This window comes from Marmota monax, unplaced genomic scaffold, assembly GCF_021218885.2.
Source record: "Marmota monax isolate L192 unplaced genomic scaffold, Marmota_monax_Labrador192_F-V1.1 WCK01_AAM20220418_F8-fsc00046, whole genome shotgun sequence".
NCBI classification, from domain to species: Eukaryota; Metazoa; Chordata; class Mammalia; order Rodentia; family Sciuridae; genus Marmota; species Marmota monax.
This window is the reverse complement of record NW_026692486.1, coordinates 11,233,499-11,246,653: the sequence shown is the minus strand read 5'-3', so window position 1 is coordinate 11,246,653 and position 13,155 is coordinate 11,233,499. Positions and strand designations below refer to the sequence as shown.

The following is a 13,155-nucleotide window of genomic DNA, read 5'->3' as shown; positions in this document are numbered from 1 at the left end:
TCTACTCCTCAAGTTTGGTATATCTCCTGATGCCATCTTATCTCTCCAAACTTGCACCACCTCACTTACCAGCACCCTGCATTCCAACCTTCAACACCCAATATTCCAGCTCCAAAATCTCCTTGGATGTCTCACTGGCTCCTCAAACTCCATGTGTTCATAAATTCCCTCATCACTTTTCTCCAGCATTATTACCATTCCTCATATGTTTCCTAACTTAATGTTACCAGTAATGCACCCAATCACTCAAATCAGGAAACTGGGAGTGTTCTTATCTGTTTTCCCCTACAGGATAACCAAGAGTGATACATTTCACTCTCCAGTTCATCTTCTTTTCCAGTGGAATCTCTAACATCCAAACCCTTACCGTTCCTCCCTCAAACTACTGCTATCTCCTATCTGTCTTTTCCATTTGTTTTCCCTCCAACTGGTCTACCCATAGCAACCTCTTTCCTCTTACCCTTGTATATAATACCCTTTTGAGATTCACTGTTGCTCACACAACTATCAACTGGACTCCTTCACATAGCAAAATAGCAATCTCTGTGATTTAGATTGCTGCCTCACTCTCCATCCTCATTCTGTGTGTTCTTCTGTCTCTAATTTTTCCCATTATAGCCTATTAGTTTCTAAACTTGCCAGACTTATGCCTTTGCTTGTGGTACTTTGTCAAGAAGTTCCTCCTCAATCTTCTGCATTGTAAACTGTACCTTTATTTTTAGCTAGAGGTTTCTAAATGTTTTTTTAATTTTCTGTCCTTCCCTAGAGAATTTCCACTAAACCCTTTGTGGCCTTACAAGACAATGTAGAAACCTTAGCAAGTACCCTCTAACATTATAGCGCATTTATCTAAGGAAGAAACAGGTCTCATTAAATTTCACTTTCTCAAAATTTTGGCTCAGTGTCTGACAAATAACAAAAGCTCAATGTAAGTTTTAGTACTGAAAACACATCAAGTCAAACTCAGAAGGTTAAGAATTATATGTTTTCTCTCATATGTGGAAGCTGGAGAGGAAAAAGGAAAATAAAGGTATGGGGAGTGGACCTCTTAAAAATCAAAGGGATATTAGTAGAGGAAAGAGGCCAAAGTGTGGGAGGGAGAGAGAGAAGGAGGAGGAAAATGCTGGGGAGTGATATTGGCCAAATTATATTGTTATATTGTGCGCTTGTATGAATAGGTAACAATAAATCCCATCAATATTTTGGTTTATAATGTACCAATAAAAATATGGAAATAAAAATAATTACTGTTTATATTACTGTTAACTGCCTAATCTCCCTAGGTAAATGCCTTATATAACTAAGAATTTTTGTGTTTGTATGCCTTTAAGGACACTTGAAGTCATTCTAAATCCTTAAAATAAAAGCTAGTAGGAGAGAGATGGTGGAGAAGAAAGAATCGACACAGGAAGCAGTGAGGGAGACGCTGTGATTTTACCCCTGAATATGTATTCGCAGCTAGTCCCAAAGAGAATCAGGTGATTTTTCCCTAAAGCTGATGGTTTCCCTGAAAATTTCCCTACACTTAATCTTCTTGGAGCACCTGCAGGGGGTGGGGTGGGGGCAAAAATCTCTAAATTCATAAGTGTGGGGGAAAAGTTGAAAATAAGGTACTTACGGAACCAATACTTTGTTGGAACATTATGGAAGCCTTCTCAGTCTGTTGCGTTTTGGGTACGAACTCACAGTTTTGTTCATACAATCCTGTTAATTTGTCTATTCTGCAAGGTTTGGTGATACAACTTCCTCCCTGGCACTTTGGAACTCCATGGGTACCAGTAATAGCTGCTGAACATCTGAAAATGTGTTGAGGTTAGATGTTTAGGAAATAAAATATTCCAAAGCATTATACTCTGTGTTCAGTCTCTGACAAATCGCCTTGTCTATGATTTGCTCTCATCATCCAAGAAAGATGCCCTTACATAGCAAAATTATTCAATTTTCATCAGTCATTTATGTTTTTCAGAAAGCATCTGAGGGCCTCCCAAAACAATATCAATATTTATTTCCAATAAAAAAAGTAGAAAAAGAAGATTTTATTTTTATGCAGTGAAAAGCTAAGTCTAGTTTATGGATGCTGTATTAGAAAGGATCAGAGTACTTAGGTACCTTTTCATCTATTCTCATTCCTAGAAAATCAGGAGCCCTCTTTGTTTTCCCCAAAAGACTTGCTGAAATTTCCTGTTTGTTAATTTATTTTTTCTCATTTTTCCACATTGTTTTTGCATGGTTCTTGTATATTCATGGATATTTAAACTTTTTATATTGTATGTTTGATGTTTGGTGTTATGAATGGAGTGTTTTCCTCCTAGATCTTACTTTTTAATTATATTTTTGAGTATAAGCAATACATGAATATTACAGAATATTTGGAAAATCACAAATATAAAGAATAAAAGAAAAAAGTTCTCACCATCAGAAATAAACTACTGTTAACATATGGAAGTATTTTGTGCTCTGTGTATTAGCATTAGATTGCACACACACTGTTGTTTTATGCTTTTAGAAACCTGAGTATGCTAGCATATTTAAATTTTTAATAACAATTTTAATATTCTTTCAAAATGCGATTTTAATAGTATCATCTTTTGGTACTATAATATAAATTCAAGCTAATTTATTTAATTTTGTTTATCCCCTAGTTTGTCAGTACTAAAAAGAAAGAATTAGTAAACAAAATTTCACATAAACTTTTGACTATATTTCCAAGTTTGCCACATGATTGACTTCCAGAGTTAAATTGTCAGATCCAAAAATTTGAATGTTTTAAAATTGATATGACTTGTTCTATCATTTCCTTAAATGAATTTTTAAGTATGAAATTGCTGGGTCAAGAAAAAATGTAGAGAATTGATAAGTATCTCTCAAATTACTTGCCAGAAAGTTGCTCCAATTTTTGCCTCTAACAACTATCTGTGGGAGCTCTCGATGTTGTGATAGTAACTTACTAGGTAATAAATGAACCTCATCTTTGTCCAACTTGCATGTCTTTGATGCTAGTAAGTATAAATATTTTATATGTTTATCAGCCATTTTTATTTCTTCTTTTGTGAATTATATATTCTTCTCTTTTGCCAATTTTTCTGTTAGGTTTCACTGAATTCCCAAAGTTCTTAATGTGTTATAATACTAAGCTTCAAAAGACATGTTTTGAAATTTTTTTTCAAACTTATTTCTATTTTTACTTGTTCCAATTTATGTTCGGTTTGTGTACAGCAAAATTTTAAATTAGTAAGTATTTATTGTTCTTTTATTATGTCTTTTCCCAATTCTTAAATGCACAGAAAAGCCTTCATTACATAGAGATTTGCAGTTTATTCATAGGCTTATGGTTTGCATTATCATTTTTTATATTTAATGAGTCTATCCAATTGGAAGAGTCTCTGTTAATTTTTATTCCATAGTTAAATTTTTTCTGGCATTTTAAGAAATACTAACTTTCCTTCTAGATTGGTAATTCAAAGTATATTAAATAGTTAATTATTATATAAACAATTGCCTGTCTGTCCACATTGTTTAATTAGTGTAGTTTTATAGTATACTTTCAAGTTTGGTAAGTAAAAGTCCCCTTTATTATGATTCTTTTTCAGAGATGATATTAATTGAATGGACCCCAGGATTTTAAAGTGAAGTAATAAAGAATGGTCTTTTGATGAGAATTTCATAAAACCTACATATAAATTTTGGTTGAAATTCATATATTAAAAGTCAATTTATCTTGGTTTGCTTTTAAATCCTTTAGAATGATTTTATAGTTTTCTTCAAATATATCTTCCAGATTTCTTAAGATTTTTTCCTATTGAATTGCTATCCTGACTGGAGTATTTTTTCCATTATATTTTTGAACTCATTATATTTCAATAACAATATATAAATATATTCTATTTTTTCTAAGTGGGCCACATATCACCTGCAAAAAAAGCAATTTTCTCTCTTTCTTTCTGGTATCCCTTTTTTTTGTACCTCCCCAGATTTATGTTGTTGCCTTGGCTACACCTTCCTAAACAAATTTAGATAACTATGATTATAATGGCCATCCTTATCCTATTCCTAGGAAGTGTTTCTCAATTAAATATACTATAGATTGTTGATTTTCATAGATGTTCTGTATCATGTTAAGGAAGTAATCTTCTGTTCTGCAAAGTATTGTCATTTTTGTGATTTCTCCTAGGCTTTAAAAATAATTTAAAAGTTAGGAAGATAAGGAACAATATGTATTATTAATATATGGAAATTTCTTTTTAAGAGGACATGCCAATCATGTCCACTTTACTAATGTAGCATACATAGCCATTTGTGTGCCATTTGGAATGAAGAACATGCTGATATGTAGATATTTCTGTAATATCTCATAAAGGAATAGGTACTAATCAGACTTTCTCTCAAGGGAAGATATGGTGTCCAACCTTCTAGAAGCTTAGCAAAGGGAAACAGGAAAGGCAGACATCAGGTTTGGAATGGTGCCTATTGGCTGGGATTTGAAAGGTCAGACCAACCTATGATCATCGCAGGCTGTAGTATCTATAGTGCCAAAGGTATATGCTGAAGGAATCTGATAGACCACGCATGGTGCATGGTTCTAGGAATCAGCAATGTACCTAGTATTCATTTATGGCTGAAGGGTTCCCAAGAATGAGGAACAACAATAGAAAGCTCATGCCCATAGAGCTTGACTATAGTAATGAAAAAGAAAAGTAGGGAACAGTAATGCTCATGTGGGAGAAGTGTGTGTGTGTGTGTGTGTGTGGCGGGGGGGGGGGGTCAAGCCTGAGTTCTGAGCCTTTACACCATACCACCTGCTCCAGGTGGAAATGACTGTATCAAATCAAGATTGTGAATGAGGTGCTGAGGATCTAGCTCAGTGTTAGTATGTTCATTGAACATTATGAAGCCCTGGGTTTAATCTCTAGTACCACACCCCCCAACACACACTAAATAAATAAATAAATAAATAAATAAATTCTGCAAACCAACCAAAGCTGAGTACATCTCCTAAAAGAGCCATCATCTGATTAGGACTGGCAGTAGAAATGAAAAGGGTGTTGTACCAACTTTTGCTCTTTAAAAAGAGTTTATTACTTTTTAACTCAAGAATAAATGTGAAATTTTATCAAGTATCTTTATGAGAATCTATTGGAATAATCATTTATTTTTTAGCTTTACTTTAGGTACTACACTAGTTACTTCCCTAATTTCACAACATTGCTGAATTGTTGGAAGCATCCTATTGAGCCTTAGTGTGTTTCCTATTCCTTTAATTCCACCAGTTCTTGGATCTTATTATCCTTTCATTTAAAATCTTTGCCTCTGATTTCTACAAAGGTGTACACAATTTTTTCCAACTCATCTGTCAGGTTTTAGTATCTGAATTATTATAGCTCTTTAAATTGGCAAGTTCCCTATCATTTATGTTTGTACTAAAGCAGTTTATATATAGGGAAACTGTATAGAAGAACTTCCCCATAAAACCATGGCAGCCAAGCATACTTTATAAATGTGATTCAGTTTGTTTTCTACTGATACTACATAGAGTTTAGTTCAAACTGTAAGGTGTTTTTGTCTTATTTCTGTATTGTTTTAGTGCTGGGTATTGAACCCAGGGCCTCAAACATGCTAGGCAAGTGCTTCACTGCTGAGCCACATCCCAGCCTTTGCTTTACTATTTGGATTGTCTTTTAGCTAAGCTCCACAGTCCCTACCAGGCCCATTCATACTAACAAAAGTCCACAGAGACATCTTTCTGCCTTAAAGAGCTCCATTAGTTCTTATGTCACTGACAGGAAATGGAGACATTTCACATGGTGACTGTAGGCATATGATAGTTGGTACACTTAAGTAAAAGCCAATGATTTCTAGTTGCAAAATAGAGAACTCGATTAAATGAAGAACTTGTAAAATAAACAAAGTGGTAGTTTCATTAAAAGATGAAAAAGAATGCACTGAGAATGAATTAGAGATAGAAAACAAGACTGATACTTTTAAATTAATTAAGTTAGGGGAAAATGTTTGCATTTTAATACCTTACTGCTTGCGGTTTTCCGTTGGATAAGTAGAATTTCTGGTTATCATTGTATTCTTCAAATACTCCCCATTGTAGATGAGCCCACTCATGGACAAAAACCCTACCTGTGAGAAAATATTTCAAACACCTGAGTACAATAAGAAGTGTAGCATAACTTTCTCGCACTGGAAGAAAAGTTAGTCTTCTAATGTTTTATGCTTTGTGATATTTTTTTTCTTTTTTATACTAGAGACTTTGTTTCCTGAGAATGGTCAAATATGACAAGTGTACATTTTTGTAAAATACAAATACTTATTTTGGGTCATCAGATGTTAACCAGGGACCTAGTAAATGTCAGTTGGCTCTTCATGAAATCTAAACTGCTTTCCTGTCTTTTCCTGAGGATTTAGGCCTTGCTCCTCTCCAGAGTTTATTTCCTATTGTTCCCTACCCATTTTCAAAATTCTCTGTGCTAAATTCTTGAACTTTTACATTCCAGGCTACCTCATGTTCTTGCTCATCTCTGGTTTATAGGTTTTTCTCTTCTTGGAATCCCTCTCTTTATTTCTGCCAGGATACCTCCTGTTCTTTAAAAATCAAGCTTCTGTCCACCTGGAAGCCTTCCTGGACATACTCAGACTAGACCATTGTTCTTTTATTATTCCAATTATGGTGCTTGTTATATTGTCATTCTTCCATAATCTTGCTATTTTCCCACACTGGAATCCCATTTGTGAGAACAGGCAATATGACTTTTTCTCTGCCAAATCCGGGCACATAGAGAACAACAAAGACGTACATTTGACACTTTTCTGACAAGTGCTCTAGTGTATTTGGGGGTGGGGCATGGAGACACCAAAGTCTTTTGTTTGTTTTCTCTTCTTTGTCTAAGTAAAGGAAATCAAGCCGATTCTAGAGACTTCAGGTTAAAAAAATATATAATACTAGTCATTTAGTAAATCACAATTGATTATACTTGGAAAGCATACATTATAAATACTTTGTTGCTTATTTTAATATTTCCTCCAAAGACTGCTCTATATAGCTCATAAAGAAATGATTAAAAGTTTCTTTTGTAAAAGAAAATTAGGCTTTTTCTTTATCTTTTGAGAGCTGAACTGTAAGGGTATTTATTCTTTTTTGCTACTCATTGTGGCACACAGACCAGCAGTAGCAGCATCACTGGGAGCCTGTTAAAAAATGCATGCTACTGAATCCCTCTGCATGTGCACTGAATCAGGACCTGCAATTTTTTTTTAGAACCTGCATTTTGAGAAGATCTAGTTATATTTGAAAACATAAAAGTCTGAGAGTACTGTTGATATGTGCCATCTGGTGGCTACTATATGAATTGCAGGAAGAAGGTTTAATTCAGGTGAGTCTTGGATCTACAAAAACTTCATACTACATATTAAACTATTTTACAGCTATTACCTGGTACTATAATAATTTTCAAAATTATAACATTAAATTTAAATATCTTAAAAAATAAATTATGTCTGAGAAATGCACTGTTCTGAATTCCTGTTTCACATGGAAAAACATGCTTTGTCAGTTTATAGTAGTGTAATTTGGCTTATGTGGGCTACTCACAAAGATAATGCTATTGTTTATCCACTTTTAAAATATAATGATTAGATTACGAGTAATATAGTAGAATATTTTATCTGTACCCATACCTTGTGGTCCATACTGAGTCAACTTCTTTCCTGCTAAGAAGTCAGGAGTGAAATGAATCCTTTCACCCTTTTCTCCACACCCTCCTATCATCTCAGTATATGGTTTATCATTACCCGGAGGATTAGGTTCAGCAATCAGAACATCAGCCTGAAATTTCAAAAGAGGTTTTGATTATGGCTGCCTTTCAGCAAAGAAACTGACCTCATCATGTTGGAGAATTTTGGAATAATCCACTTGATTCTAGAGTATTTTGATTTTTTAATATCTAAATTACAGAAGAAAATTGACTTTCAAAAGAAGAACTTGACAATCTCACATTATTATAGGTTTCCAGTTTTGGTCTCACATAATCAGGTTTTGTCTTCCAGTTTTCAGGAATCAAAATGGCAACATTTTTGAAATAGAATCGTTTCCCCGTAGCTTCAAACAGGTATGGAGATGCCTGAGTCACCATATCCTGGGAAGAAAGAAAACATACACAATAATTACATCTGAAAATAGACTAAATTACCAATCATTCAAATTTACATCTGTATTTTACCTTTTAAAAGACTAAATGGAAAGAGGAAATGTGAAATATCTTTCAATAATACCATCTAAACTTTTTGAGCGTTTGCCACATACTTAGTGTCATGGTACAATGGTAAATAGTGGAGACTCTAGAGGCAAATGCTAACGCTGGATCAACCACTTCATACACACACACACACACACACACATACACACACATAAACATATATTTTTTATTTTTTCTAATTAGTTATACATAACAGTAGAATTCATTTTTATACCTCATACATAAATGGAGTATAATTTCTCATTCTTCTGGTTGTACATAGAATTATACCAGTCCTTTTAATCATATGTACATAGGGTAATAATGTCCGATTTATTCTCCTTCCTATCCCAATACCCCTCCCCTCCCTTCATTCTCCTTTGTCTAATCCAAAGTACCTCTATTCTTCCCTAGCCCTCCCCTCATTGTGAATTAGAATATCAGAGAAAATTAGCATCTGCGTATCAGAGAAAACATTTGGCCTTTGGTTCTTTGGGATTGGCTTATTTCATTTAGCAAGATATTCTCCAGCTCCATCCATTTATCAGCAAATGCCATAATTTCAGTCTTCTTTAAGGCTGAGTAATATTCCATTGTGTATATATGCCACAGTTTCTTTATCCATTTATCTGTTGAAGGGCATCTAGGTTGGTTCCACAGTTTAGCTATTGTGAACTGAGCTGCTACAAACATTGATGTGGCTGTGTCACTGTAGTAGGCTGATTTTAAGTCCTTTGGATATAAACCTAGGAGTGGGATGACTGGGTCAAATGGTGGTTCCATTCCAAGTCAACCACTTCTTATGGGACACTGGGCACTTCCTAATCCTGAGCCTTAGTTTCCCCATTTATAAAATGGAAGATATTACAGTAACTACCTGATAAGGTTGGTGTGAGGAACAAATGAAATCAAACATGTGAAGCACTAGGAACAGTGTGTACTTGGCACAAATAAGTGTTTATTAAATGTCATCTACTGGTTTCATTTCATTTGATCACTTGAGGATCAATAAATCTTTGGGAGAGTAACAGAATTAGAGAGTGTAATTCTCAAGATCTCACAGCAAATAATATAGAGAAAGCCTCAAGTGAATATAACCTCAACATCTGCTCAGTCTTGTAATAATTTGTGTATTTAATACTAAGTTAAACTAAATTTAATACTAACCTTTATAGTAGTATTTATTTTTGGTATAATACTAGAGATACAAGACAATGGCATTTTTACTTATTTTCAAATTACATGTAACATTATTAAGAACTGTAGCATTAGATGCTTCTGCAGGCTCCCTGAGTTGCATTATGACAAGGCAGAGAGAGTTTTATAAGCAATTGCTGTGGAAAGAAGGCACTGGGTCAGCTAGGACTGAGAGTATAAACAGAGGAAAGAAGGGAACTCCATCATTTAGACATGAGCAGAGTAGGAGCCAGCAAAAGGGACCTGGAAGAAGCAGCTAGTACATGTGAAGGAAATCAGAATCCATGAAATGAGACTAAGACATGGGTGAAGTTAGGTTTAAAACCTAACTTCTTGCCCCTGAACAGGTACAAGAATAATGGTTGTCTTGCCAGTTGTTTAAAAAAAAAGGATTTTTAACAATTTATATTTTCCTCTTTTAAAAATCCTAACTTTTAACAAACACTAAGATAGCTCAACATCATGTTATTGTACAAAAATTTTTAAATGGAGTAAAAAATCACCAAAACCTTGAGATATGTATGTAAAACTTCCTGAGTATTATATTATATTAGAGTATTAAATTACACTTTGTCTTTTGAAATGTTAACTTTTAGTCTCCCAAGAGGAAGACCAAGCAGTGAAAATGCTCTTGCTTTTCATGTCTTAACAGAAACTTTTGGCATCTGTTCAAAATTTTGAGAAGATAACCTTATATCCAAATAGATATTTAACTCTGGGACTGAGAGAAGGTTGGTGGCTAATGGCTTACAGGATGGACCAAAAAGCCTTAAGGACAGGGATAGTGAACAACCGGATTCTCAGTACATGATGTGATGTAGATGCTCTGTAAATATTTGTTGAATAAATGAACAAATGACTAAATGAATGAAATGGTCATGGTGAGTGGCAAACTGGCACAGTTGTGCCAAGACAGGTGGTGCCTGGGCTCCCCTGCATTGAAGAGATTCCAAAATACTCCCATTTTGGATTGTCTCGCGTGTGTGTGTGCACGCATCTCCCTGACTCTGCCCCATCTGTGAGACTTATTCTCAGGGCTTCTCCAATGCACATCCGCAGGAGTTCAGGTACGGTGGATGGAGCGCGGCAGCGCCCTCTACCGGTCTTGTAGGTGAAGAAAAAGCTTTGAGGACCATCCTGCAGAGCGAAGTATTTAAAACCGACGTGATTCTGCAATCTGTATTTGGGGTAAAATTGGGAGTTCAAAACCCACTTGAATCAAATGTATGAAATATGATATGTCAAGAGCTTTGTAATGTTTTGAACAACCAATAAAAAAAAAACTGACTTCAGGACTGAGGAGAGTGCAATTCAGTGGTAGACCGCATGCGTGAGGTTCAGTCTTTAGTGTAGGAAGGAGGAAGGAAGGAAAGAAGGAACGAAGGAAAAAAAGGAAAGAGAAGTTGACTTAGAGGCTGTCCTCAAAAGGGCGCCAAGGGGCAGTTCCCCTCCGAAAGGTTATTAAAGCAGAGATTGAGGGGTAGGCAGGAAAGACTGCAAAGCCCATGGTGACGTCCCTCAACTCTGCAGATCTGAAACATCAAATAAGGAGGAATTCACTTTTATTAATGACTCAGGGACTTTGGGCATACCATTACACGTAACTCTATGTGTTCTTGTCACAGAGGAGGAAGTGGTGAAAGCCATCTTATCTCGCACCCAACCCATTTAGTATTCATTCTAGAAAGCCAATTTAATAACTGTAGTTACAAGTACATTTTCCCCAAAGATAGTAAGGTAAAAGTACTTTAAGAGCTCAAATCCAACAGATACCATTGTCCTTAAAGATCTGCATTCTCGTGGCATGTTCTTAACCCACCATCTGGCCAGAGAGAGAAACACATTGGACACATTTTCCTCCTACACTTTTCCTTGTTCATTTTTTCAAGTGTCTTCTTCATTTTTTGCTGATACCATTTCCAAATTCACAGGAAATCAACAACTCACACAAGTTTTCTGATTATTGAGAAATTTCAAAATGTATGAATTTCCTTTACCAAAGACAGCATGATGGTATTTGGTTTAACTAGGCAAGCTTTATGACGAGCCCCCTCCACCTTCTGTTCTTCTGTTCCCCATTCCCTGATGCTGCAATACTCTACCCACAAACTCCTGGTAAGCAGAGATGCTTCTCTTTCCAAACTTCACTTTTCTGGGTTTACTTCTGCTTGGAGCAAGAAATCTTTAAGGGAGGGCCCCCTGGGCCCTTGCATTATTAACTTTCCATGTAGAGAGATAAAAGGGGATTGGTAACTTATGGCTACATCTACCCTTTATTGAGTGCTTACTATGTACCAGGCACTATGCATTTTGAAGTTATGTTTTTAAGCTGTTGAGATAACTTCAGACTGCAGAAGACATCCAAAGAATTGTAGAGTTTCTATACACCCTTCTCTCAGCTTGCCTTTATATGCATGCATTTTTATATTGGATCCTCATGGAATTCTATCAGGGAGCTACTTATTACTGTTCTCATTTTGCAGGCTAGCACTCTTACTCATTACACAACACTGCCTCTGGATGTGCTGCAGCCAGATTCCAGGACGGTCTTTTATAAGGCATTTCCCTTTTATTTTTTGCTCTTTGTGGCATGAGATCATCACTAATTCCTCCATTTGTCAGGGATTTAGGCACCTCTGCCAGAATGGGAGGCATTTTTTTTCTTCCCTTTTCCCATACAGGAGGTAGCAAGGTAAGGTGTTGCCCTTCAGCAATCCTGAGAGGGCCCCTTTTTTTGAGGCTGATAAAATGCAGGGTTTCCTCCCACTGAAAAGGTCAAAGTTGTTCACAGCTTGTATCCTGGGCTTGTATTTAGCATCACAGGGAAGGGGGTTACATTTAGGAGAATAAAAAAAGAGTCTGCTGTGTCCCAGGGGTAAATCAGTCAAGAGAACTACCCTCTGTGCAATTACATTATCTGCCAAATGTAGCTAGCTAACTCTTAGTGTAAAGTGAAATAATTTTCAGTGAAATAACTCAGTCAGTAAAAGCAGACATGATTTATTAAGTGCCAACAATGTTTCTGAGTTACATGCCTTACATTCACATCATCCCTTACAAGTATCTTAATATCCAAGTGTTATTATTTCCATTTTACAGAAGAAGCTGAAACTCATACAAAAATCTAACTTGCCAGTGTCACACAGCTGAAGTGAGAGAACTCAGCTTCTATCACAATGTTATGCTTGAGATAAAGACTATTAATTAGTAATTACCAAAAAATACCCCCAGATAATTGCCATCTGAACTTACCTTTATTTGTTGAATAAGTGCTTCATCTTCAGGCACATTGGGGTCAATTGCAATGACAATGCTCTCATAGCCATTATTGTTCAGCTGAATGAGGGAATTGCTCAGGGTCCCTTCTAGAAGGTACAGGATCAAGAGGAAGACAGAACTCTTTAATGATCCCATTGCTTTGGGAAATGTGGATTATGGAGACGTCTTTCTTTATCCCTATATATATGTAAAAATATAGACACAATTTTTCAACTTATCAAAGTTGGATTATCACAGAACTTTAACCTCTTGACCTAAAATTGTTTCATTGCATTGTCTTCAATTGGAGAATAAATATTGCTTAGAATCAAGTTGTGTACTTTTAAATGTTTCAGTTTAGGAGGAGTGTTGGGCTTGCCTTCCAGTGCGCCAGATGCTAAAGTCAGGGTGAGGGAGCCCACACCCATTCCCTGGAAACATTCATCCTTGACAAGCAGTCTGG

General features: G+C 35.7%; 1 protein-coding gene across 1 annotated transcript in view; it reads right to left on the bottom strand.

Moving 5' to 3' along the window:
• Positions 1 to 12,848, bottom strand: part of Clca1 (chloride channel accessory 1) — a 29,514-nt gene extending 16,666 nt beyond the window's left edge. The window contains exons 1-5 of the mRNA XM_046443144.2: positions 12,687 to 12,848; positions 7,998 to 8,138; positions 7,681 to 7,828; positions 6,021 to 6,126; positions 1,619 to 1,796 (exon numbers count right to left, since the gene is read on the bottom strand). Of these exons, the coding sequence (XP_046299100.1) occupies positions 1,619 to 1,796; positions 6,021 to 6,126; positions 7,681 to 7,828; positions 7,998 to 8,138; positions 12,687 to 12,848 (735 nt within the window). The remainder of the gene's footprint in view (positions 1 to 1,618; positions 1,797 to 6,020; positions 6,127 to 7,680; positions 7,829 to 7,997; positions 8,139 to 12,686) is intronic.
• Positions 12,849 to 13,155: the final 307 nt, after the last annotated feature.